Source organism: Ascaphus truei, chromosome 15 (genome assembly GCF_040206685.1).
Source record: "Ascaphus truei isolate aAscTru1 chromosome 15, aAscTru1.hap1, whole genome shotgun sequence".
NCBI lineage: Eukaryota > Metazoa > Chordata > Amphibia > Anura > Ascaphidae > Ascaphus > Ascaphus truei.
Window position 1 is genome coordinate 19,511,249 of NC_134497.1, and position 27,775 is coordinate 19,539,023.

Consider the following 27,775-nt stretch of genomic DNA (forward strand, 5'->3'; position numbering starts at 1 on the left):
CAGACTGAAGGGCAGCCTCTAATCTCATCTGTAAAGCGAGCGCTTGCTTTTCAGCGCACACGAACATCCTCTGTGTGGCTTTTCTTGCGAAACCATAATTCCTTGACCCCGCTGCCTACTACAGCGTCCGCCACACGAGAGCCCTCCCCTCAATGGCGCCGGGCCCGCTGCGAGGGGGGGCCGCAGCACTGGGGCGAGAGTTGCTCCTGCACTCTCGACGAGCGGTACGGCACGCCCCCGGCGGTTCAGCCAATGACGGCGAACCTGCCGGGTGACGTCATGGCCGCGCCCCCGTCACGCCCCCCCGGTCTCTCTTTCTGCAGTGAGCTGCAGACCGGGGAATCGGCTGCACGTGCCGCCAATCTCGCGGGCGTTACCGGGGCCTTAGCCTTAACATTGATCTATAGGAAGATAGCTTAAAAAAAGAAAGAGAGAGAGAGACTGTCGAGAAAATTAAGGTTTTTGAAAACAGGAAGTCCACGGACCAAGCCACAGAACTGGACACCTGCAGAGGCGGCTGAAATACAGATCCCACCTGGGGGGTCGGGTACAAAACTGTGTCTCGGACCAAAATAACAAAAATGAGGACATTATGTGCTGCGAGCAGCGAATTCATTTTCTTTGCAGCAATGATAGGGTCAGAGAGGAGAAGGCCACGCAATATGTTCCCGGGAGACTTCACAGTGGTGTGAACAAATCCAGTTGTGGTTCTAGGTAGTGTTCAATGACAAAGTGACATCCTGTATAACACGCCTATTCCCCATCTGAGCAATTTATTGACTTGGGTCCCACCACATATCGCCTTTTTTTTTTAATGAGCCCCCAACAACTTCCTGCTCTGGGGTTATGTATGTGGGAAGTGTGATCGCATCAATGAGGGGGGGGTGGGGGCGGCATTACAGTGTCAGAGTAATATTACAGGAGGGGCAGTAAACATTAACACTTTTGCTGCCAAATAGGGACAACTTTGTGCATAATTATATACTGCAAGTCTCACTCCCCCAAGTCTGAGAAGGTGAAAATATTCTTCAAACTGTCTTCACAAAAACACAGCGGCTTTGCAAATCTTTCTTTTTTTTTTATATATATATATATATATAGGTTGGATAAGGTCTTTAAAAAAAACGTTCAAAGAGCATGCAGCCTGGACCCATGGCTGCTGCAGTCACTCTTGCCAAACATTGTGGCCAAACACCACCAATTACTACACGTACCCACCGTCAAGGCCAGGCACTGCCATCTACTGCACTTATTCCCTCACCTGCCATCTAAGTCTCCCAACATACCACTTAGATTGTAAGCTCTCCGGGGCAGGGATTTCCTTCCCTAGTGTCTGATTGTGTTTGTTGCACTTATTGTATTATAATTCCCTGCACTGTATGGTCTTTGAAAAGCGCTGAGTACACCGTGGACGCTATATAAATAAAAATATACAGGCATACCCCGCATTAACGTACGCAATGGGACCGGAGCATGTATGTAAAGCGAAAATGTACTTAAAGTGAAGCACTACCTTTTTCCCACTTATCGATGCATGTTCTGTACTGCAATCATCATATACGGGCATAACTGATGTAAATAACGCATTTGTAACAGGCTCTATAGTCTCCCCGCTTGCGCACAGCTTCGGTACAGGTAGGGAGCAGATATTGATGTTCAGGACGTGCTGACAGGCGCATGCGTGAGCTTCCGTTTACATATTGGGCGCTATGTACTTACTCGCGAGTGTACTTAAAGTGAGTGTCCTTAAACCGGGGTATGCCTGTACATACAAAAATCATGTACAGTCTACTTTGAAACACTTACAGTGAAAGATAAAACCTCAAAATATAGTCATGCTAGTCGACCTGGGGGATGTCTGGGAAACTAAGGGACAACCAAGCACATGGAATCCATTCGGATAAATTAAATAGGCCAAGCTTAGCCCAACAAAGGCACAAAGGTGTTAAATGTATCCTCCTCCTAAAACAAACACACCCATTAACAAGCAAGAACTACATTGCTTCTGTTTACAAACATGTAGTGGGCAACAGCAGAGACGGAAGGTAACAAATATACACCTCTAGAAAACAACCCAAACTATTTCACTACAGCAGGGCTGCTCAACTGCAGTCCTCAAGAACACCCCCCCCCCCCCCACAGGTCATGATATCCCTGATTCAGCACAGGTTGCTCAATCAGGGGCTCAGTCAGACTGAGCCACCTGCACTGAAGATATCATGAAAACCTGACCTGTTTGGGCAGGGGGGTGGGTCGGATCTTGAGGACTGGAGTTGAGCACCCCTGCAATAAGGCATCAGACTGCAGCTGACTGATGCCGGCAGAACACAGCATTGCTCAGGTACAGACCACACACAGCCCACGGCCCCACAAACAGGACATTTAGAAGTTACAGAAAAAATAAAACACGCTTTTTTGTGGCAAATTGTGTTGCAATGAATCTTGTTGTTGAGCAGTTTGCCGAGTCAGAGACGTTAGGGGGGTGGGTCGGGTGACGGGCGCAGGTTCAGAACTGGATGCATCCAATCAGATTAAGTGCATTCAACACAGCTACGTTACCATGGTAACCTGCACACTGCACTGGGCTCTGGGCTCTGGGGAGAGCTCCATTTTAACCTCCCGGTCAATTCATGTTTCAAACACTTCCCTCCCAAACAGAGCACAAGATTTTAAGAATAAAAACTGCTTTGGAAAGGGCACAAAGTTGTAGCTACTACGACAATGTTCCTGCTACTGTTACTATGGGAGCGCAAAACCCGATCCACGTGGAAGTGACGTTTCAGTGACAGAGCGGTCAAGTGGCACTCTAAAGGTCAAAACGTGGCAATCACAGCAGGCTGTTGCTTTAACACTAAGGGCATATTTACTAAGCAGTACTATTCCACTGAATAGGTTGCAAGGTGCCCTGTGGAATAGCACCACTTAGACAACATGTGCCTAGCTCTCTTTAACCACTCCCCTATCGGACATAGTGAGGGGAGAAGGAGTGAAATAGCTTAGTATGGAGCCAAGCTGTAAGATGAGAATGCCTCCAAGCAGCAACGTAACCTCTGCTGTACGAGGGGCCTGGAACACCATACACTGCAGTCCCTGGCACTACAGGGGTTAACAGCAAAACAGACGTGTCTTTATACACCCAAAAGTATTCACACGAAAAGAAGATGCATCTCTTATAGGAGGGGCTCTCAACTCCAGTCCTCAAGAGCCACCAACAGGTCAGGCTTCCAGTCCTCAAGAGCCACCAACAGGTCAGGCTTTCAGGATAGTCCTGCATCAGCACAGGTAGCTCAATTACTTCCTACTTCAGCACAGGTGGCTCAGTGTTCCGAACGATGATATCCTGAAAACCTGACCTTTTGGTGGGAGGGGGGGGGGGGGGTTGGGAGTCTTGACTGGAGTGGAAAACTCCTGGGTTACTGTATACTTCCTAGTACTATATTTTTGCAAATAAACACAATTAAGTCAGCATTTTCCAGAATTAACCTCTCTGTCTCCAGGACCCCCAACTCAAACTGCCCCTGAAGTGGTTAAGTGAGAACACTGTATTCTGCACCGTATTTTGAGTCATTTGTGGCCGGGAGGATTTTCCCCACTGCCCCCCCCGAGGAATGAACAGAACCAGATCGCCTGGACCTTCAGCGTAAGGCGCTGAAGTGTCGATTCAGTGTCCCCAACCCGTCCACGAGACAGAGGAGACACCGCTGTGCGCAGGAGGACTGTGTCGGCCAGAGACAGAACAGATATTTGGAGCCCGATCCATGGGCGTTAACCCAGACATGTAATATGCACAAGCCAGGGTGGAAACATTTGGAAGACAGGCCTGCAAATGCAAGGCCGGCCACAGCAGAGTTCCCTTCACTGCATCGCTGACTGTATTCATGGAAACCTTGCATGGAGTCTGCCTCAAAGCTTTGTATTCAATTGTAAGCGCGCGGTGCCTGCCTGCGTACAGCACTGCGTATACTGTCAGTGCCATTCGGAAAGAAGAAAAACACCAAAGTTACCAGCAACGCATTGCTCATCCTTGGCACAGTCAGTATTACACTGGTACAGGGGTGGGCAGCTCCAGCAACAGCTCAGGTTTCCAGGATAATATGCAGGTTCTATGGGAGCTCAAATGCTGGTCCCTTAACAGTATAAGTTCATTGTATATGGAGGTAACCATACAGGGGAATATATTAACTCTCGTGCTATTCCAAATCCAATTCTTCATGTAGAAATGCACTGTTCCCTGGAGATGTCTATGAAAGTGTCATCACTTCTCATTTGGGTAACATATAAAGGTATGAGTACTTACTGTTGTTCCCCTGTAGGTCCTCAGGCGTGCAACCGCGTCCAAAGTCCAAGAGTGTCCAAAATGTAGTGTAGGGTGCACTGCAACAAGGAGCTGGTCATGTGGCAATAACATGAGATTTAGTCAGGCTGCATTAAAAAACGGTGGAGGGTACAAAAGCTCCTACGCGTTTCGTGACGTGGGGCACTTTATCAAGGAGTTACCTGATACTGGAAACATACACATAATTTATACACAAACCTGTATCTCTATGCATGATGGGTATGATGTCACTGTTTTGGCGCAAAATTTAGACACAGGTTTGTGTATAAATTGTGTGTATGTTTCCAGTATCAGGTAACTCCTTGATAAAGTGCCCCACGTCACGAAACGCGTTGGAGCTTTTGTACCCTCCACCGTTTAATGCAGCCTGAATAAATCATATGTTATTGCCACATGACCAGCTCCTTGTTGCAGTGCACCCTACACTACATTTTGGATACTCCAAGTTTCCAGGATAACCCTGCTTCAGCACAGGTGGCTCAGTCACTGGCCAACTCCAGTCCTCACGGCCACCAACAAGCCAGGTATTTGTGATATCCCTGCTTCAGCACAGGTGGCTCAGTCGAAGGCTGCACCACCTGTGCTGAAGCAGGAATATCCTGAAAACATGACCTGTTTGTGGCCCTTGAGGACTGGAGTTGGCCACCCCTGTACTAGTGCCTCTCGAGCACCAAATTTCCATAGCAAGCGCTTGAGGACACAAACAGAATTTTATATCAAATTGTAAATACAGGACTGCTGCTCTGAATCAGAACGGGCTGTCACAGGGGCCTGTCCATCTGCACAAAGCATTTGTAGGCAGAGAGACACTGCGGCCTGCTGGGAACGTGTCAGGACTGTTGTTCTTAATTCGCGGGACGACAAGGGAAAATTCTTACACCCTCCAAAATGGGGGGAGAAATAACTTTTCTGCTTGTTGGAAAGCGACGTACGAATGTGTTTGCGTTCTGTTTGTTTCAAACAACACGCGGGACAGACAAAAGCTAGCACCAGCTCAGAAGCAGCGTTTAAGGCCGCAGATCAGAAAAAACGAAGCCCTTTGCAGCCGAAGTTAAGCAACCGCGTAATAGGTCAGCCGACGCCAGTAACATCTCCGCGTGAGGTTTGTGCTGTATGATTACCCCCACAACGCCGGCAGGGGTTCACCAGCCAACAGGGAAGGCCTCCATTTTAGCTTCCTGCAGCCTTTTTCTGGAACCAAGATGGCCGCAGAATAAATTAGGCTTTGCCAGTGAATGGAGACGGACGGATTATAATCAGGCTGGTAAAGCTGGTTAGAAAAATGTTCACCCTCTTAAAATAAGATACAAAAAAATACATGCTATAGACCGGGGATGGTCAACTCCAGTCCTCAAGGGCCACCAACAGGTCAGGTTATCAGGCTGTCCCTGCTTCAGCACAAGTGGCTCAATGACAGCCACCTGTGCTGAAGCAGGGATATCCTCACCTGTTAGTGGCCCTTGAGGACTGGAACCTTTTGCCAAAGTAACATACTTATTCTCATTTCCCCCTAATCTCCGTCGACAATGTTTGTGGGGTGTGCAAACTACAAGTAAATGCTAAATTTAGATTTTTTGCTGGATGGGGAGGTTGGATTGCACAGAGATTAACGCAGACACTGGATTCCTCTGCGTGGCACGTACCAAATCGTAAACAATGAACTCCTTGGCACTGCAAACATGTACGCTGACACATCTGGCAGAGGGGTACAGGGTTTATAGCTGTACAGTCAATAGGGTAAAACACAAGAACAGCGTGTCTCCAGTGAATCACCTGAACTGCAGCTTGTTGATTCCCAAGTATAAAGCGTCAGAGACATTCAGGTCAGTGAATAGGATGTCGCACACTGCGGATGGAAAAGATTCATTTAGCCCAAAACTTACACTGAACCTTCTCTCCAATTGCTTCCTATTACAGAGTGTAAGCTCAAGGCACAGCACCTCATTCTATTACTACAGTCCCTACGGGAGACAAATGTGTCTTTAGATGCAGGGGTGACCAACTGTAGTCAAGGGCCACCAACAGGCCAACTCCAGTCCTCAAGGGCCACGAAAAGGTCAGGGCTTAGGGATATCCCTGCTGCAGCACAGGTTGCTCAGTCCTGTGCTGAAGCAGGGATATCCTGAAAACCCGGCCTGTTTACGCCCCTTGAGGACTGGAGTTGACCACCCCTGCATTAGACTGTATACACACCAAGACCCTTTTAAAGCTGCAGTTCAGTGTTTTTTTTTTTTTTTTTTAATTTATTTTTTTACTTCAATAGTTTCATGTGTGCAATCTCTAATTACCTAAAGATCTGTATAGCTGCCAGTTAATTCGTTCTCCATATATTGATGGGCGAAATTTGGTGACATAATTAGAGCTGGCATATGTTTTTATTTGCTTCTGTCAGTCAGTGGAAGCTCATGAATATTCATGAGCACTCCTGCACTGACATGTGCTAGAGGGAGGGCAGGGCTGACAAAGGGGTGTGCCAGGGCTTGTGACAGGACATGAAGGGGCAGTGCCTTAGCACAGCGGTGCGCAATCTGTGGGGCGCGACCCCCAGGGGGGGCGCGAGACTGCCGACGGGGGGCGCGGGGTTTACAGAGGCCCCGCGCGCTTCCCGAAGGCACTTAAATTAAGTGCCGGGGGAGCTGCAGGGCCTCTGTAAACCATACTTACCCGTGGCTCAGGCGGCTTCCTCCCGGCGTCGCCATGGCAACGCGGCGTCAAAATGACGCTGCGAGGTCATGTGACGTCACGTTGCTATGGCAACGTGACGTCATTACGCCGGAGCGCGGGTAAGTTGGGGTTGGGGGGGGCGCGGGAGCGAGGGGACAGCCGTCAGGGGGGCGCAGGGAAAAAAGTTTGCGCCCCCCTGCCTTAGCAAATGCTTGTTAAAATAGAATACAAGAAAATTGGTCTTTCAAAGTTGTTTTTTTAAAACAGAAAATGCTAAAAGTATTTTTTCTTACTACAGAACTGATTTATTAAAAAAAACACACATGCAGGATATTGACTGAACTGCAGCTTTAAATCCGTGTCTCAGTCTTTTTACTCCACAAAAAAACGGCTCGTTATACGATCTCACTGCATACGATCTCACTGCGGAGGCTGCCATCAGCTCAAGGTTCATTAAAGTTCCAAGTAAAAGAAGGGGGAATGTATCTCCCCAATACTGAACGTGACACAGAGTGCTCATGAATGGCACAACAAGTGTATTTACACAACGTGTGTTTTCCAGGTAAAATATTTTAGGAACGTTACCTCTTGTTTTTAAGTAGGAAATTCCTGTCATTGCATTCAACAAGGCCACGACCGTTACAGGTTTGTAGTATTGTGTGAGGTGCAATGCTGTGTTCATTAGCAGTGCTACGCAACAAAGCATTCAGCCAAACTTCATTATTATAATATTTCTGAGCCCAGGGGATTGGATTGTACAGTTGTTTCACACAATTATAAACTTTAAATGTCCATGCCATTATATACTGCCCAGGTCTCCAGGATTTAAATGTGCATGCCATTATATACTGCCCAGGTCTCCAGGATTTAAATGTGCATGCCATTATATACTGCCCAGGTCTCCAGGATTTAAATGTGCATGCCATTATATACTGCCCAGGTCTCCAGGATTTAAATGTACATGCCATTATATACTGCCCAGGTCTCCAGGATTTAAATGTGCATGCCATTATATACTGCCCAGGTCTCCAGGATTTAAATGTGCATGCCATTATATACTGCCCAGGTCTCCAGGATTTAAATGTGCATGCCATTATATACTGCCCAGGTCTCCAGGATTTAAATGTGCATGCCATTATATACTGCCCAGGTCTCCAGGATTTAAATGTGCATGCCATTATATACTGCCCAGGTCTCCAGGATTTAAATGTGCATGCCATTATATACTGCCCAGGTCTCCAGGATTTAAATGTGCATGCCATTATATACTGCCCAGGTCTCCAGGATTTAAATGTGCATGCCATTATATACTGCCCAGGTCTCCAGGATTTAAATGTACATGCCATTATATACTGCCCAGGTCTCAAGAATTAAAAAAAAACAAAAAAACAATCCATGCAATATCATACATTTTTTTAAATAAATCAGTTCTGTAGTATGAGAATAGTTACTGCCGTTTTATTATTATTTTAAAATTCAACTCTTAATGCCACTTGTAATGAGATTTAATATACATGTGCAGGCATACCCCGGTTTAAGGACACTCACTTTAAGTACACTCGCGATTAAGTACATATCGCTCAATAGGCAAACGGCAGCTCACGCATGCGCCTGTCAGCACGTCCTGAACAGCAATACCGGCTCCCTACCTGTACCGAAGCTGTGCGCAAGCGGGGAGACTATAGAGCCTGTTACACATGCGTTAATTCCATCAGTTATGCACGTATGACGATTGCAGTACAGTACATGTATCGATAAGTGGAAAAAAGGGAGTGCTTCACTTTAAGTACATTTTCGCTTTACATACATGCTCCGGTCCCATTGCGTATGTTAATGCGGGGTATGCCTACTGAGCATCCTTTAATTTCTATAGCAGGTTAAGCCCACCTCCCCAGCAGTGCAAGATATTTGCAACACTTTCCTGTTTCCCAGCAGTTAGAGCTGAAAACTGTAACAATAGGTAATGTTACCTTAGTAATATGAGAATAGTGTAGCTGCTGAGTTACACTGACTGGCGGATTGATTTGAAACAGAAAGGTGACCATTTAGTGAACCCTGGGAAGCAGGATTTTACTGATCGATCACGGGAGAACAAATCGATCGGCAGCTTAGGTAATCAGTGTTCAATAAATGTAATCAAAGGCTGCATATATTAAAACAATTTCGTTTTTTTTAACACTGCTTGGGCTGCCTCAATAAATATAACATTTATGAGGAGAAAGTGGGATGTATTTCTGGTTAAAAAGTTCATCTTTCTTGCTGCAGGGAGGGGATTCAGGACGTCACACACGAGTTTCGCAAACCAGCTGCCAAGTTGAGCTGTGATACATATTGAGAAGTCGCTTGTTGATATCATTTTCCATTTTAAAAATCGCTCCGTTCCAGAGGAGGCGAGATTCTTGTAGAAGGCAGAGAAAGTGAGATCACTACATTCCTGTCCAGTGTCAAAAAAGAAGAAGATTTGGATGCCTGAATTGTAACCATTAACGTGTGTGTAATATATATACCCCCCTTAGGGCAGAGCATACTGTAAAACAGATTTACAGCCTCTAATACAACACCAGTTCTCAAGGGCCACCAACAGGTCAGGTATTCAGGATATCCCTGCTTCAGCACAGATGGTGCAGTCAAAGACAACCACCTGTGCATCAAATAAAACCACTCAAGTGATGGTTTCTGCTTCCGTACAATCCTTATACTCTGCACCTTTGTAAAGGTTTCGTCTGTCCAGTACCAACAGCAGCAAATCCCTTTGCCTAATACCACGACTATCTCGGCTTAAAGACGGCACGTGGAATAGTTCTGACAGGCACTTACAGGCACCGCAGGTGTTAAAACCCCACAAAGTGCTGGTGAGGTTAATTGTATTAGGGGCAAACTGCAGCTTCCCTCCAAAACGCAGCTCAAACTAACACGGAATGGGACATTTGGTCGCTCCCGCGTCGCTGTGACCAAAGGCCGCCGGCGCTTCACCGCGAGTCACCCTGCCGCCGATCCACTGATGGAATCCCCGCTGCCGGCCGCTTCTAAGGCAAGTTTTATTACTGTTCAGGGTAGGGGGTTAATTTAAGGGGTTTTAGGGTAAGGGTTGGGGGATTAGGCACTTGGCGGCAAAGTGGCCAGCAGCGACATCTTCCGGCGGCGGGGTCATTTGTGGCGAAACAGCCGTAACCAAAATGTCCAAGACCGCTAACACATTAGTATGAACAAAATACATACAAAAGAAAGCTTTAGCAAGCTTACAGAGGAACAGGGAAAGACACCCAGTGGATGGTCAGGGTACAGTCTACTCATGCCTGGTAACTGCGTATTGTCCAACACGCATCTCATTTACCAAGATCGCTTCAATGTGTGAACAGTCACAGCTGGGACACTTACAATGCGTTACAAACATATAGGTACAAAGTAGAACAACAATTGGATGTTATCCTTACTGCAGGGGTTCTCAACTCCAGCCCTCAGGACCATCCAAGGTCTGGTTCTCAGGATCTCTGCTTCAGCACAGGTGGCTCCATCAGTGGCAGTCTTCGACAGCCACCTGTGCTGAAGCTGGGATATCCTTAAAACCTGACCTGTTTGGGGGGGTAATGAGGAATGTTGTTGAGCACCCGTCTTACAAAAATATTTCAAATGTGCACTCCCCTACACAGAACCAAACTGAACCAATGGCCAGGATATGTTTAATAATCAATGGATTGATGCACTTCAACATACAATAAAATAAGCAAAAATATTTTTAAAAATCTGTCAAAGTTTGTCCTGAGGATGCTTGTACAAAGTGTTATACGAAGTGCACAATGTTTAATGGTCCTCATATCTTGCTCAACTTTGTGCCCAGGTCATACTTGAGGTAACAATGTATTATTTCCTGGTAAAACATTTTATAAATAAAAATAAGATGATCCATCTAGTTTGCCATTTCACAGAAAGGGAGTATATAAAACCCAGATACCTGTTTAATAAAGAGGCACAATCAGAGTTTCTGATAGAAATGAAAATAAACATTTTCCAGATCAAAATTAAGACAATGCATTTCCCCCTCTATTAAACATATCAACGTGGTTCTATGTGAAACTTCACCTTTATGAAGAATAGGAATTATTCCCATTATGGGAGATTTAATTTACCTGCCAGGAGTTCATTAAATGTGATGTAGGCTCCTCCGGTATTGAAGCAGTTAAACAGCTCAGGATAAGTTTCTATGAGCTCCCTAAACTTCCATCATGTGCGAGTGAGCAGATTACAGAGGCACTGCAGTAACAAGTGGAGCATGGGTAACATCTCTGACCCACAATCGGCCTGGGCAGCCACAAAACAGTGAAGCGGAAAGAATTGAGGCCAGCAGCCATCACAGGCCTGTGTATCGTAACCCCCCTACTCTTTAAGACAAGTCTATATTGGAACAGCAGATATAAGGCTTCTAACCACACACCACCATTTTGCTTTTGAGGGGACAAAAAAAAAAAAAAAAACTTTTTTATTCATATATACTTTTGTTTAAGTTTTTCAAAAAGAATAATTGAACGCCTTCCCTCAGTTGAATAGGAAAAGGACCCCAGAACGGAGGGGAGAAAACTGGAGAAAGGTTTCCCATATAAATCCATTTTGACCCCAGACATGCAAACAGCTATTTCATGTTCTAATCGCCGTTCAGTGACACCACCTTTTGTTTCCAAGCTATGAACTTTTATATTACGGTAATAAAACATTCAACGCGTGACATTCTGGAGGAACTCTATTGGACTCCACTTCTGTCAATCCCAATTTCCCCCTTAATCCCTGGGGTGGTCTCACCACCCTTAGGCCGCGATTATAGTGTGCGCACGACACGAACAACCTAGAGCACCTCTATCAGGCTGGCCACAGTGCGCGCGAGGAAGTGCGTAGTCGCGGCAGAATTGTCGAGACAAATCATTCCGTTTTTTTCGCGCGACAGCCACGTCATGTGAGCTGTTAAGCCAATGATAGCGAACCAGCCTGGTGATGTCACAGTCACGCCTCCATCAGAGTTCACGGATCGCTCAGGCAACAGGCGCGAGACTCCCTGCGCTCCGTCGCGTCTGCACTATAAACGTAGCCTTATAAGTTCCCTCTTAAATCCCATGGTGGTGTCTGTCATACCACTATCCTCTTCCATTAACTGAATGTCTCCACTATCAGAATTTTCCATACAAGCCGCCGGGCTGCAGCAGTAATCGGACCCTACGCTTGAAATAGCCCCAAGAGGTCCCCCTCAATGCAGTGCAATTCCCAATAAATCCTGCACATCTCCTCCCTTGTAACCTGTAAGGACCTTGCCCTCGCTGTCACCTAGCTGCTCTCACCAACTTTATTTCATGTAGAAAAGGTTTTATCAGGAAGGAATACATTGAGTTACCTCTCGTTCTCATGCAAGGACTCATGCCAAACAGGCCCTCCTAACCACCCCGTACTTTCTCAAACTTTTATTCGTACGAGACCAACATATGCCGCAGCGCAGTACAATGTGGGGACGAGGACAAGAAGTAAACATAGAATACATCAGTCACAGCCTCTCTTTATAACCGTCTCCCCTCCTCCTGGTAACTAAGTATAACCTCTGGGGGGGGGGGGGGGGTCTTTAAATCACAAAAACCCCTCTAACACTGCTCAGAGAAAACGTGTCCCCTCCAACCACACAATCCGCTCTTAGGTCCTGGTAATCTCCCATCCAAGTCCGGGGTCTCCCTTACACAGCGACACACCTACCATTTAAGGGAGGGAGGGGGTCACACGGCAACGCTCCCATATAAAGGGGGGGTCACAAAGCGACGCTCCAATATATAAGGGGGGTCTCACACAGCGACGCTCCCCCATATAAGGGGGGGTCTCACACAGCGACGCTCCCCCATATAAGGGGGGGTCTCACACAGTGACGCTCCCCCATATAAGGGGGGGTCTCACACAGCGACGCTCCCCCATATAAGGGGGGGTCTCACACAGCGACGCTCCCCCATATAAGGGGGGGTCTCACACAGCGACGCTCCCCCATATAATGGTGGGTGGTGTCTCACACAGCGACGCTCCCCCATATAATGGTGGGTGGTGTCTCACAGCGACGCTCCCCCATATAAGGGGGGGGGTGTCTCACACAGCGACGCTCCCCCATATAAGGGGGGGGGTGTCTCACACAGCGACGCTCCCCATATAAGGGGGGGGTGTCTCACACAGCGACGCTCCACCATATAAGGGGAGATTTCACACAGCGACGCTCCCCCATATAAAGGGGGGGGGGGAGATCTCACACAGCGACGCTCCCCCATATAAGGGGGGGGGGATCTCACACAGCGACGCTCCCCCATATAAGGGGGCTGGGGATCTCACACAGCGACGCTCCCCCATATAAGGGGGGATCTCACACAGCGACGCTCCCCCATATAAGGGGGGGGATCTCACACAGCGACGCTCCCCCATATAAGGGGGGGGATCTCACACAGCGACGCTCCCCCATATAAGGGGGGGGGATCTCAAGCAGCGACGCTCCCCCATATAAGGGGGGGGGATCTCACACAGCGACGCTCCCCCATATAAGGGGGGGGGGGATCTCACACAGCGACGCTCCCCCATATAAGGGGGGGGATCTCACACAGCGACGCTCCCCCATATAAGGGGGGGGGGGGGATCTCACACAGCGACGCTCCCCCATATAAGGGGGGGGGATCTCACACAGCGACGCTCCCCCATATAAGGGGGGGGGGATCTCACACAGCGACGCTCCCCCATATAAGGGGGGGGATCTCACACAGCGACGCTCCCCCATATAAGGGGGGGGTCTCACACTGCGACACACACCCATATAAGGGGGGGTCTCACACAGCGACGCACCCTCATAAGGAAGGTGGGTCTCCCCCATAAGGGGGTCTCACAGCGACGCTCCCCCATATAAGGGGGGTGGGTCTCCCCCTCACAGCGACGCTCCCCATATAAGGAGGGGGGGTCTTCTGTCAGTGATGCCCCATCCCTGGTGCCGTGTCAACGGTCCGCACCCCCCTGCCCCCGGCTCCCGCACTCACCTGCCCCTGGCTCCCGCAACCCCCTGTACCCACACTCACCCGTCCCCGGCTACCTGCTTCGTACCCCGCGGTCCCCGCACCGCAACCCCCTGGTCCCCGCACTCACCTGCCCCCTGCTTCGAACCCCCCGGTCCCCGCACCGCAACCCCCTGGTCCCCGCACTCACCTACCCCCTGCTTCGAACCCCCCGGTCCCCGCACCGCAACCCCTCGGTCCCCGCACTCACCTGCCCCCTGCTTCGTACCCCCTGTCCCCGCACTGCAACCCCCCGGTCCCCGCACTGCAACCCCCCGGTCCCGGTCCCCGCACTCACCTGCTCCCGGTCCCCGCTCTGTTCGCCCGCTCAGGAGGCGGAGCTGCCCCCCGCGCGCTGAGGTGTGAAACTCAAGAACACGAGCGCTGATTGGCCGTCAGCGCCCCACGTGACCAGGGCGTGCGCGGTAGGGGCGGGGTTAATCAAAACCAGCGCCAACCGCCGCTCCCATCCGCGAGACAAGCCGAGCCCAGCGCGAGGGGAGGGCGGGGCCTGGGTTACACTGAGGCACGTGACTCGGCCGACAGGCGGGGCCGACGCTTCAAGGAATGCTGCTTCTGCGCATGCGCGGATGGGTTTTTTTTTTCCCCTCTTTCTTTTAAATAAACTTTATTTGTCATTACATAAGTGAACAAAAATTGGCTTGTTCTAGCTCTTCTCTTTCTCTGGAACATGCTTCCCTCCTTTGTATATAAGGAGTTTCTACCACATCCCCCTCTACCCTACGCCAGCGATTCCCAACAGGGGGTGCGTGAGGTGTCTTTGACAGGATCCCCCTGAAATAATCAGTACTGGGGGCTCCCAGGCAGTATAGCGGGGTCTTGAGCCCGTGCGGGGGCTGCGCACTTAGTGAGACCCCAAACTGCACCTTAGCGTGGGGGGTATCGCTGTCACTTACAGCAGAAGCTTTCCACAATGCTTTGCATCTGCAGCAGCAAGGCATTGTGGGGCGTGACTTTGGAAGCTCCCGCAGTGAGTGACAGCGATACCCCCATGCTGCCTGTACACACTGAGGGGCAGTTTGGGGGGATTATTGAGCATGTGTTCCCCCCACGAGCTCAGGACACTACACTGCCTGGGATCGCTCACACAGTCTGTTAGCGACAGTCTGGGGGGTCAGCGATAAGATTTATTCATTAGGGGGTTGGGGGGCTGATATTTTCTAGCAGCGGGAGCACAGTGTAATAAGGGGGGGGACGCGGCTTTACGCTGAACATATGAAGGTCCTTTAGCCTTTTCTGATAAGTCGTATATATCTACACCAGGGGTGGCCAACTCCAATCCTCAAAGGCCACCATCAGGTCAGGTTTTAAGGATTTCCCTGCTTCAGCACAGGTGTCTCAGTCAACGACTGCAGAACCTGTGCTGAAGCAGGTATATCATTAAAAGGTGGCTTTTGAGGACTGGAGTTGGCCACTTCTAGTCTGTAACATTGGATTAACTTGAAACAATGTGATTTGTGGTCTTGTTACCTCCACTGAATACTGAAAGCAATGTTTATTGTGCTCAATTTCATCTGCACATTTTACCTGGACAGCCCTTTCCCATCTTAAACCTTTCTCACTCCTCTTTCACTACCTGCGGACCTCTCTTCCACTCGATCGATAGGCTCATTGTCCTTATGGTTACGAGGCCGCTTCTCTAAAATTACTGGACACAATGGTGAAATGGCCGACACGTTCGACACAGACACACCTCTTGGTTCCAAGCTGTTTCCTACTCTCCTTGGCCCCACCCCCAGGCTCTTGACACCTCCTCCTGATTGGCTGCATTACGCAGAAGCAGCCCTGCACGGGGAAATCTCGCGGCCCCCAAGCCGGTCAGGTCACTATGTCCAGAGAGGTAATACCGGTATACACATACACGTCCAGAGAGGTAATACCGGTATACACATACACGCCCAGAGAGGTAATACCGGTATACACATACACGCCCAGAGAGGTAATACCAGTATACACATACACTCCCAGAGAGGTAATACCGGTATACACATACACTCCCAGAGAGGTAATACCGGTATACACATACACGTCCAGAGAGGTAATACCGGTATACACATACACGCCCAGAGAGGTAATACCGATATACACATACACGCCCAGAGAGGTAATACCGGTATACACATACACGCCCAGAGAGGTAATACCGGTATACACATACACTCCCAGAGAGGTAATACCGGTATACACATACACGTCCAGAGAGGTAATACCGGTATACACATACACGTCCAGAGAGGTAATACCGGTATACACATACACGTCCAGAGAGGTAATACAGGTTTACACATACACGCCCAGAGAGGTAATACCGATATACACATACACGCCCAGAAAGGTAATACCGGTATACACATACACGCCCAGAGAGGTAATACCGGTATACACATACACTCCCAGAGAGGTAATACCGGTATACACATACACGTCCAGAGAGGTAATACCGGTATACACATACACGCCCAGAGAGGTAATACCGGTATATACACATACACGCCCAGAGAGGTAATACCGGTATACACATACACGCCCAGAGAGGTAATACCGTTATACACATACACTCCCAGAGAGGTAATACCGGTATACACATACACGTCCAGAGAGGTAATACCGGTATACACATACACGTCCAGAGAGGTAATACCGGTATACACATACACGCCCAGAGAGGTAATACCGTTATACACATACTCGCCCAGAGAGGTAATACCGTTATACACATACACTCCCAGAGAGGTAATACCGGTATACACATAGACGCCCAGAGAGGTAATACCGATATACACATACACGCCCAGAGAGGTAATACCGGTATACACATACACGCCCAGAGAGGTAATACCGGTATACACATACACGCCCAGAGAGGTAATACCGGTATACACATACACGCCCAGAGAGGTAATACCGGTATACACATACACGCCCAGAGAGGTAATACCGGTATACACATACACGCCCAGAGAGGTAATACCGATATACACATACACTCCCAGAGAGGTAATACCGATATACACATACACTCCCAGAGAGGTAATACCGATATACACATACACTCCCAGAGAGGTAATACCGATATACACATACAAGCCCAGAGAGGTAATACCGGTATACACACACACGCCCAGAGAGGTAATACCGGTATATACATACACGTCCAGAGAGATAATACCGGTATACACATACACGCCCAGAGAGGTAATACCGGTATACACATACACGCCCAGAGAGGTAATACCGGTATATACATACACACGCCCAGAGAGGTAATACCGGTATACACATACATGTCCAGTGTTACCTCTCATTTTTTCCTGGACAGAGTGTCCAAATACAGGACAGTTCGGTTCAACACCAGACACATGGCAACCCTATCTGTCCTTCCATTTTTATTTCCCAACTAAAATTGGACCTTTTCAAGAAGCATCTCATTAAATGATGTATGCCCACACGCCTTTTCAACAAATGCACTTTTACTCCACGGTCTCTGTACGCCTCCCAATATACCACTTAGATTGCAAGCTCTTCAGGGCAGTGTCTCCCTGTGCCTTACGTCAGTGTACAAACTGGGGGAGCGCGAGAATTTCTAAGGGGGGCGCAGCGGTTACAGAGGCCCTGCACTCTTCCCCACGGCATTTAAATTAAATGTGTGTGATGTGTGAGGGAAATTCACATGAGTGACACCGTATGCTACCATATTGGATTGAAGTTCCTGCATTTCACACATCAGAGTCAAGCCCACTGCCACTGATCTCTGAAACGCCTTATCTAGATTGATAGCACGTAAGTCTCCATTTGACCAAGTGTTTAGAACACATCACTGCTATAAACTTTATTTGCACTGTGTTCCATTTATTTTTTTATTTGCATATTGAACCTGCCCTTCCCTTACATCTTGAGACAATAACTCCCTTACCTGTTCTCTGCCGGGTCTTCGGCGAAGCGCATCAAATGACGCGGCAGGGTCATGTGACGTCACATGACACGCAATGTCATTTGACGCAGAGTCTTTGGAGAAGGGGCGTGAGCGCTGCGGCTCACGGGCAGGGGGGTGCAGCTTAAGAAATTTGCGCACCCCTGCCTTACGTTGTTCGTTACTTGCCCCAATCGTTGGCTAAACCAGCTCATGTGACGCTGATGTCACGCTGATGTCACGCTATTGCAGCCTGAAAGACAATTTCACTTGTTTTGGCAAAATGTCGCAGCGTTAACATGCAACTTGGCCGCCAGGAGGAGCATTTAGCATGCTATAGCTCACTCTCTAACATGAGAATGTCCCGATCGTGCGCTCACGTCGCGACGTCGGCCGCGGCCTTAGGCTGCAGCCAGGGTGACGTTGAGCGGGCGCGCTCGCACTCGCCGTGATGAAACACATTGCTACAATGTGTGTGGCCAGCGTGAGCGCACGGCGCTCAGCTGCTTGCAGAGACAAGTACATTTGTTTTGGCGCGTCACGTGAGCGGCTCGCCCAATGAGGGAGAACCAGCTCCATGACGTCATGGCCGCGTCCCCCGACACGCCCCCACACGCGTGCAACTAGCTGGCCAGAAATCGCACGGCCAAGCAGAGCACATGACGTCACGGCGCTTGAGCACCAGCGCGCACGCTCCCACCCTGGCCGCAGCCTTATTATCCAAATTTGCATCCAAGAGGTCATGGATCACATCAAAAATAATAATACTAGTACTACTACTAATAATAATACTAATAATAATACTAATAATCCCACTACTTCTACTACTACTAATAATAATACTAGTACTACTACTACTACTAATAATACTAATAATGCTACTACTACTACTAATAATACTAGTACTACTACTAATAATAATACTAATAATAATACTAATAATCCCACTACTTCTACTACTACTAATAATAATACTAGTACTACTACTACTAATAATAATACTAATAATGCTACTACTACTACTAATAATAATACTAGTACTACTACTAATAATACTAATAATAATACTAATATTGCTACGACTACTACGACTAATAATAATAATACTACTACTACTACTAATAATAATAATAATAGTAATAAGAATACTACTAATAATAATAATAACAACAACACTACTACTAATAATAAAACTGCTTTAAAAAAACTTACAACAAACATTGATTTGTTACATTGTTACATTGTTACAAAACGTCTGTGGCCAGTCACGTTCTTACTGTTCTTTGTCTTTGTTTCCAATAAAGTTTATGATGTTAAAAAAAAAAAAAAAAAAATTGCAGCAGCGCGAGGTCTCTCTCAGTGTGACGTGTGGGAGGCTGCGCCGCTTCCGGCACGACGTGAGGTCACTTCCGGCACGACGTGAGGTCACTTCCGGCGTGTGGCTGAGGAGCCGTCATCTTGCTGTCCCCGGTATCCGCAGCCTGTCACTCCCGGAGAATGAGCAGCGCGAGGCGGAGAGAGGAGCCGGCCGCGTGTAACGGAGCGGCGCAGGGGAAGCTGGGGCCCTGGAGCAAAGCTCTGCGCGGGGACGCGGCCTGGGAGGACAAGGTGCAGCTATATTCTAATATATACATATACAAACACACACACACATACATATATACACACACACACTGCCTGGGAGGACAAGGTGCAGCTATCATTCATATATATATATATATATATATATATATAATTACATACAGACAGACCTCTCCTATCTATATATTATATTTAATGTTCCCCTGCTATATACATATATATATATATCCCCCCGTATGTATGTCTTTATATAGTGCCATTAGTCTGTCCTGTGCATCTCAGGCTCTAACTCCAACCCCCTGGATATCACCTGTGGTGTCCCGCAAGGCTCTGTTCTGGGGCCCCTACTCTTCTCAGTGTTAATCAATGATCTTCCCACAGCTTGTAAAGAAGCTTGAATTCACATGTATGCAGATGACACAATCCTATATGCACACAGCCATAGCCTCTCTGACCTTGAACACATACTTCAGTCTGACTTTGAGACTCAAACTGGATTTCCCAAAACAAACTGTTTTTTTAACACTGACAAGACTGTAACAATGGTATTTGGGACCAAGACTCATTTTTTAAAGCTTCCAGTGACTGAGCTTCAGATCAGAACCACCGCTAACACCACCCTAACTCCTGTTACTAGTTTTTAATACCTGGGCATATGGTTTGACTCCCACTTAACATTTGGAATGCACATTGATACCCTGACATCCAAAACCTATGCCAAACTAGGTGTACTTTACAGGAACAAATCCTCCCTAAGCCTGCTGGTCAGAAAGCGTATCGCACAGCAGATGCTAATGCCAATTATAGACTATGGAGATATAGTATATGGCTTGGCACCCCAAACCCACCTTGGCAAACTTGACACCCTCTACAATTCAATGTGTCGTTTCGTTCTCCAATGCAACTACAACACACATCACTGCGAAATGTTCAAAGAACTAGATTGGTCATCACTCGAGTCTAGGCGCAAAGTTCACCTTTCCTGTCTTGCCTTCAAATACTTTCTGGGCAAGCTACCCATCTATCTGAATGAGCTCCTCACCCCTACCACATGCAGCACTTATCTGAGATCAGACTCCAAAAGACTGTTCATGGTCCCAAGGCTCAACAAAGTATCCGTCCGCTCCTCCTTCTCTTACCGTGCACCCCAAAACTGGAACAACCTACCGGAGACTCTTGCATCCACCACCAGTTTAAGTTCTTTCAAAACTAAGGCTGTCTCACATTTTAATCTGGTCTGTAACTGTTACATAAGCCTATAATATACATATTCTCTAACTGTGCATGCAATGTATTGTATATAATGTATACCCTGTTCATTTATGTAACTGTATTTTTAACCATGTATTATTTGTCATTAACTATGTCCAGGACATACTTGAAAACGAGAGGTAACTCACAATGTATTACTTCCTGGTAAAACATTTTATAAATAAATAAAGTGTACATAGCGCTTCACATTAGTAGTACACGCGACAGTCATAAATAACAGATCATGGGAATAAGTGCTTCAGACATAAAAGTAACATTTCGGATGAGGAGTCCCTGCTCCAAGGAGCTTACAATCTAATTATATATTTATACTTACCCCTCTCTCTATTTCCATTTGCTATATGCTTCACTGTGAAGGATTTTTGTCATTATTTTTACCCACCATAACGTGTGTGTGTGTGTGTGTGTGTGTGTGTGTGTGTGTGTGTGTGTGTGAAGTAGCAGCTGGCACTCCAGTAGCAGTTAAATAAAAGTTGGTGTATGCCCCATAAAGAATAAAAAAATGTACGATGCCGTTCACATGAAATCGGTAGACAGCACTCAGGTAAATCAAATAAACCAAAAGACTGAGGTGCCCAATGCTACATCAAATTGACAAAATACATTTCTGACTGGTAACAGTTAAATGGAGGTAGGTGGCACCTCCCCCTAGAGATCACCCCTCCCACACCTTTTTAACTTGGGAGGTTCTGGCATTTTGCTGAATGGACAAGACTCACTGTAGTTGCTTCCCCTCATACATGCTTCCCCTCATACAGAGGTAACAGGAAGGGTTCACAGTTTTCGTGTTAGGACCTGCATTAATTTGGTTTACCTTGACGTGGTATGCAGGCTTTCGACGCTTTGGCCAAAGGGCTTAACTAAATAACCAAGTAATTACTATTATTATTGAAGTATTTAAACTTTATACTTATTACCATATATGTTTTGTCAATTTGATGTAGCATTGGGCAACTCTGTCTTTTGTTGTACACATTTGCCACGCAATGATGTGGTGGGTGTAGGAGTTTGACCTAGCTGGGAATGTGTATAAATCAAATAAACCACCAGGAAGGTCCCATGTAAGGACCGTAATGTTGGAGTTTTGTGCCTTGTTCATTACAAACCCATTTATTTGACTTACCTGACTGCTGATTTCGTGAGAATGGTATTGTGTGTGTGTGTGTGTGTGTGTGTGTCAACAAAAACTTCCACCGTTGGCATATAGCCAATAAAGAATGTCACTTGTGAGCACATTCACATGTCTTAGACAGGTCTGCACCCCTGCCTTTCAACCATTATCACCTAACATGCAGTGCTCTGCTCCCACTGCAGCAAGGGATTCTGGGAAATTACATGCAAATGAGCACACAATGTGCCATCTTTTGCCTGTAATATCCATACACATGGGGCTCCATGTGTATGGATATTCCAGGCAAAAGATGACACGTGTGCTCATTCGCATGTAATTTCCCAGAATTCCTTGCTATATACATTTACAGATACGCGTGTGTGTGTGTATATACATACTCTCTGTCCACCCCCCCCACCTCTCTATAGATCTGTTTATATAAATGTGTTTGTATATACACTTCTCTATAGATCCTAGTTATATAAATCTGTGTATACATCTTTCTCTCTATATACACATCTCTCTGTGTATATTCACACCTTTCTCATATAATCTATATATATATTATATACCTCTATATTTATATATACACTCCTCTCTCCACACACCTCCATACACACCTGTATATACTGTACACACCTTTATATATTTATTTATATACACGCCTCTCTATTTATACACATCACTCTTTACATCTATTTATACACACACCCCTATATATCTATTTATACACACCCTTCCCTATATATCTATTAATACACACCCTTCCCTATATATCTATTAATACACACCCCTCCCTATATATCTATTTATACACACACTCCTCTCCACACAATACACCTATCTGTGTGTATGTAAATTTGTGTGTGTGTATACACACACACGTCTCTACATATACACACCTCTCTATATATGTGTGTACATATATACGCACCTCTATACATATATACACACACCTCTTTATACACATCTCTATATATCTATATATATATTTATAGTGTGTGTGTATATAGAGTAGTATATATTTGTAAAGAGGTGTGTGTGTGTGTGTGTGTGTGTGTGTTTATACATGTGCGTACATCACAGTTAACAAGACGTGTGTATATTTACATGCATATATATTTTGAGAATAGTATGTCATAGTGTAAGTCTGTCCCTGTTTAGAGGGTAAGTGGAGGGACCTGTCTGCATAGAAGGGAGAGAGCAGCTGCTTGGAAGGTGGTGTCTGTATACAGAGGGGAGCAGCCTAGTTTTGTACATGTGGCAGTCTGTGCACTTCAGGCCCCTCCAGTCCTGGAAGGATTCATTTTAATTGGCAGTATTATCCAAAGACAGAACGTTTTTCTTTTCCCTTTGCGCAACTAGAACATCAGCCTTTCCAACGCGTTAAACTCCGGGCAGCGCAATTCACTACAACGCCTCCACCCCAGACATTCATAGGGTTCAGACATAGAACTCCTCATTTATTGTGGCACCATGTTCTGTAGCGCAGTACAATGATAACAAGCGGGTTAACCTCCATTTACATTCATTAGCACACCAGGTCTGGAGGTCACTGCCCCAAAGAGCTTGCAATCTACGGTGGAGACAGGAAGGTGGGCACAAGATGACGAGTGGGCTGGGGTTCTGAGCTTTATTGACGCCACTCTTTCATCCTATGACGTCCGCGTACTGAAACCAGGGTTTCCCCCAAGGGCGGAGCTTTACAAGCGCTACTTAGCACAGATCAGTGTTTAAGCCAGAGAAGGCTGACCCTGCACATTCGTCTTGCCAGGGGACAGCTGTGACTGCAGCAGAGTGCACCCTGGGAATGCCATCTCCCCCCTTTTTTTTTTTTTTTTTCTTCAGCAACAAAAAGTATTTTTAGTAGGGGAGGCCTCCCCTCTCCGAAGAGCTTGCAATCGGCGCTATGTAAACATTCAGCAGATGCTCGCGTGTTCGTTGCACACAAACAAATAACCGCCCTCTTGCAATCTGTCTACTCCCCCTGCAGGATGAGTTTCTAGATGTGATCTACTGGATCCGGCAGATCCTGGCTATCATCTTGGGGGTGATCTGGGGTGTCGTCCCTCTCAAGGGCTTTGTGGGAATAGCTGTGTAAGTCATCTGAGACCTGGCCCCCGGCTTGCGGAATTCCAGGTTTGCGCTCGACTAGCGCGGTAACAAGTAGAATATTATTTCTGGTACTTGATAATATTTTATTTAGAGCGGGGGGGGGGGGGGGGGGACGGCGGCGGCTACAGAAGTCACGCGCTCTCCCCATGGCACTTAGGGGGGGAGGAACCGCGCGAGGCCTCTGCAGCTTCTCCTACCTGATCTTCGGCGACGCGTCGCCATGGTAAACAGCATGAAAGGAGACAGCGGGGCCACGTGACGTCACGTTGCCATGGCAACATGTCACATGACCCCGCTACGTCATTTGACGCCGGAGCCGAGCAGGAGAGGGTGTGAGCCGGGAGGTGAGCAGGCAGGGGGAGCGCAGGGTCAAAACTTTGTGCACCCCCGATCTGGAGGTATAACGTGTTTTTTTCTGTTAAAGTAGACTCTTCTAATATGCAGTATTTGCTTCTATTAAAGGCAAACCCCCACATTGTCGGGCACTTTATTTTCTACGGGACAACTGACTGGGGAAAGTTTGTCAATCAAGTGTTTCCTTTCCCCCTAATCCCGCCCTGTCCTTATCAGAGAGCCAATAAAGATAAGGGGCAGTGGGGAGGCGGGACTCTGGCTGTACAAGCGCTCGCAAAGGGAGCAGCCAGAGGAAATCAGCAGTGCAAGATCTTGGCAACACTTTCCTGTTTGGAATAATTTGTTGCCAATGTTCCCAGCAGTTAGAGCTGCAAACTGTAACAGTAGATGATGTTACTTTAGTATCATGAGACTGCATTGTAGCTGCTGAGTTACACTGACTGAAGGATTGATTTGAAACTGTAAGGCGGCCATTTAGTGAACCCTGGGAAACCGGATCTTTGCTGAGCGATCACAGGAGAACCAATCGATCGGCAGCATAGGTAATTAGTTTCCAATAAATGTAATCAAAGGCTGCGTATATTAAAATAAAGAAATATATATATACACTAAGTGCTGCTTGGATTGCCTCTATAAAGTAACAGGCATGTAACCGAGCGTATCCCTGTTATTCCAGTAAGAGGAGAAGGTAGCCCCGTGCGTGGCAGTAATGGGGCTGACTCCCTCCCGTTCCCCAGATGAATTTTTCATTTCTTTCCCCGCCGCAGTTTTTGCCTGATCAACGCCGGCCTGCTCTACCTATACTTCAGCAGCTTCCAGCAGATAGACGACGAGGAGTACGGCGGGACGTGGGAGCTAACGAAGGAAGGCTTTATGACGTCGTTTGCGCTATTCCTGGTAACCGCTCCTTCCATTTCTTCCCGCAGTCGTTGGGGTTGGGGGGGGGGGAAGCCAGACCTCCCTAAAGTATAATCTGAAATTTACCATTCGCTCAGATAATGTGAAGCGCGCGTAGCTGGTGGGAGCCAGGCTGCAAAGGGGTCCGTGGGGGGACTTTGCCCTTGAGACCGTGACTGAGTGCTGTTGAACGCTGGCATCTTTTTGTCCCGTTGTCAGGGCAGTTTTGGAGCAATATGATTCGCTGGGCAGTTTTTTTTACCCCACGTCTCCTAGTGTAGATGTGCGTCGTGCTTGTGATCTGGAGTGTGAATAGTAAGGGGTTACAGGGAGCGGTTATATGAGGTATTAGATGGGGTTATGTGGGGTATTAGGAGGAGTTATAGGGAGCGGTTATATGGGGTAATAGGGGGAGTTATATGGAGTGGTTATATGGGGTAATAGGGGGACTTATAGGGAGCGGTTATATGGGGTAATAGGAGGTGTTATGGGGAGGGGTTATATGGGGTAATAGGGGGAGTTATATGGAGTGGTTATATGGGGTAATAGGGGGACTTATAGGGAGCGGTTATATGGGGTAATAGGAGGTGTTATGGGGAGGGGTTATATGGGGTAATAGGAGTTATTGGGAGCGGTTATATGGGGTAATAGGAGGGGTTATATGGGGTAATAGGAGGGGTTATATGGGGTAATAGCAGGGGTTATATGGGGTAATAGGAGGGGTTATAGAGAGCGGTTATATGGGGTAATGGGGGGAGTTATAGGGAGCGGTTATATGGGGTAATGGGGGGAGTTATAGTGAGTGGTTATATGGGGTAATGGGGGGAGTTATAGGGAGCGGTTATATGGGGTAATAGGGGGAGTTATAGGGAGGGTTTATATGGGGTAATAGGGGGAGTTATAGGTAGCGGTTATATGGGGTAATAGGGGGAGTTATAGGGAGCGGTTATATGGGGTAATAGGAGGGGTTATATGGGGTAATAGGAAGGGTTATATGGGGTAATAGGAGGTGTTATGGGGAGGAGTTATATGGGGTAATAGGAGGCATTATATGGGTTAAATGGAGTGGTTTATAGTGAAATTGGAGGGTTTGTTTATTTTAAAGGGACAAAACCTGCTGTTGAATGGCCACATGGTGGCGCTGCTGTTTTAATTCTCTGCTTAACGCTCTTATCCTGAGCACTTTGTTGCCCAACATTCTCAGCGGGCGGATAACCTCTTTCAGGCGCCTTTTATTTCCCAAGAATGATGACGGATGAGTTTGGGGGGGGGGGGGTTAACCCGCAACCGACAGTGAGAAGACATCCTTAAATAAGCATGCAGAGGGAAGCTTCACCTTCCTCACCGCTAACGCCATCTTCCTTTCCCCCTTCCAGGTGGTCTGGGTCATTTTCTACACCGCGATTCACTTCGAGTGACGATATTTTTTTACCCTGGCCTCTGCCACACCAGTTTCATCAGTTTTTTTTGTTTGTTTTCTTTGGGCGTTTCCGGGAAACATCTTATATTTTTTTTTTTTTTTTTTAAAAACTAGAGGCCACAGAGAACTTTTTGGGGGGTTTGTAAAAGAAATTAAAAATCATTACGTTCCGCACCGGATCAGATGACGAGCCAACGGAAGCCCCCGGTCTAATACTTTGCCATCTTACTATTTTATACGAGTTGAAGGGACTTTTAATTGCGGGTGCGTGAGGCCTCGCGGTTTCCAGCCAGCAAAAAATGCTGGTTAGCCGATCAGCGGCTTGGCTATTAACCCTGTCTCTGCCAGAGGGGGCCCGCAAGGCGCTGCTCTGCAGCAGCTGAAGGGTTAAGTGGCCCCCGCGTCTGTCCATTGAACGACGGCCCGTCTTGAATCACCAGTCGATGTCTTCCTCCGCGCACCTCTCAAAGCGGCGCCCCGAAACACATGAGGTTATTAGCCAGCGGCCGAGAACTTTTTGCCTCCGGTAATGCCGTCCCACGACCCAGCCGGGAACGAGGAGTCGTCCGTTGGGCTTAAGGAGGACGAGGAGCCATTGACATCGCCGCCATCTTTGATTTGACCTCCAGAAAGAAGGGGGATTGGTGGAGCGCTCCGTTGATGATCTCCGGATGAGTTTGCTCGGTTACAGTTTGTAACGGTGACGGTCTCGGACGTTTTCTGCTGTGCAACACCCCATGCTCTTTTAACCCTTTACTGCCAGGTGACTCCTGGCGCCTCTGCCAGCAAATCAACAAAAAAACGCCCAGACCCCCCCCCCCTCCCCCTTCCATGTTCTCTCCCACTTCAAGTTCAACAGTATTGAAAGAAGACTTGGTATTTAAGAACTTGGTTTGAATGTGTTTTATGATAATTAAAGATCTGATTTATTCAACAATGTTGATCTAATTATTAGAACCCTGTCGCTAGCCGAATGACGGCCGAGAATGTGTCATCTTGATCTTAAAGCCACCGTCCCCTGTACCCCCACCACCACCACCATATTTTC

At 47.3% G+C, this 27,775-nt stretch overlaps 2 protein-coding genes across 3 annotated transcripts in view; one reads left to right on the forward strand and one right to left on the reverse strand.

Moving 5' to 3' along the window:
- ZHX3 (zinc fingers and homeoboxes 3) overlaps positions 1-14,500 on the reverse strand; it is a 29,034-nt gene extending 14,534 nt beyond the window's left edge. For both annotated transcript variants that reach the window (XM_075571891.1, XM_075571890.1), the window contains exon 1: positions 14,345-14,500. The gene's annotated coding sequence lies outside the window, so the exon portion shown is untranslated. The remainder of the gene's footprint in view (positions 1-14,344) is intronic.
- A 4,901-nt stretch (positions 14,501-19,401) lies between these two features.
- Positions 19,402-27,664, forward strand: RAB5IF (RAB5 interacting factor). The gene is made up of 4 exons (XM_075571892.1): positions 19,402-19,585; positions 23,935-24,038; positions 25,178-25,307; positions 26,684-27,664. The coding sequence occupies exons 1-4, from the start codon at positions 19,475-19,477 to the stop codon at positions 26,723-26,725; spliced, it is 387 nt and encodes a 128-aa protein (XP_075428007.1). The 5' UTR covers positions 19,402-19,474; the 3' UTR covers positions 26,726-27,664.
- The last annotated feature ends 111 nt before the right edge of the window (positions 27,665-27,775 follow it).

Coding starts and splice junctions, on each gene's coding strand:
- RAB5IF (XM_075571892.1), top strand. CDS start 19,475: ATGAGCAGCGCGAGGCGGAGAGAGGAGCCGGCCGCGTGTAACGGAGCG. Junction 24,039..25,177: donor GGCTTTGTGGGAATAGCTGT/GTAAGTCATCTG, acceptor TCCCCGCCGCAG/TTTTTGCCTGATCAACGCCG. Junction 25,308..26,683: donor CGTCGTTTGCGCTATTCCTG/GTAACCGCTCCT, acceptor TCCCCCTTCCAG/GTGGTCTGGGTCATTTTCTA.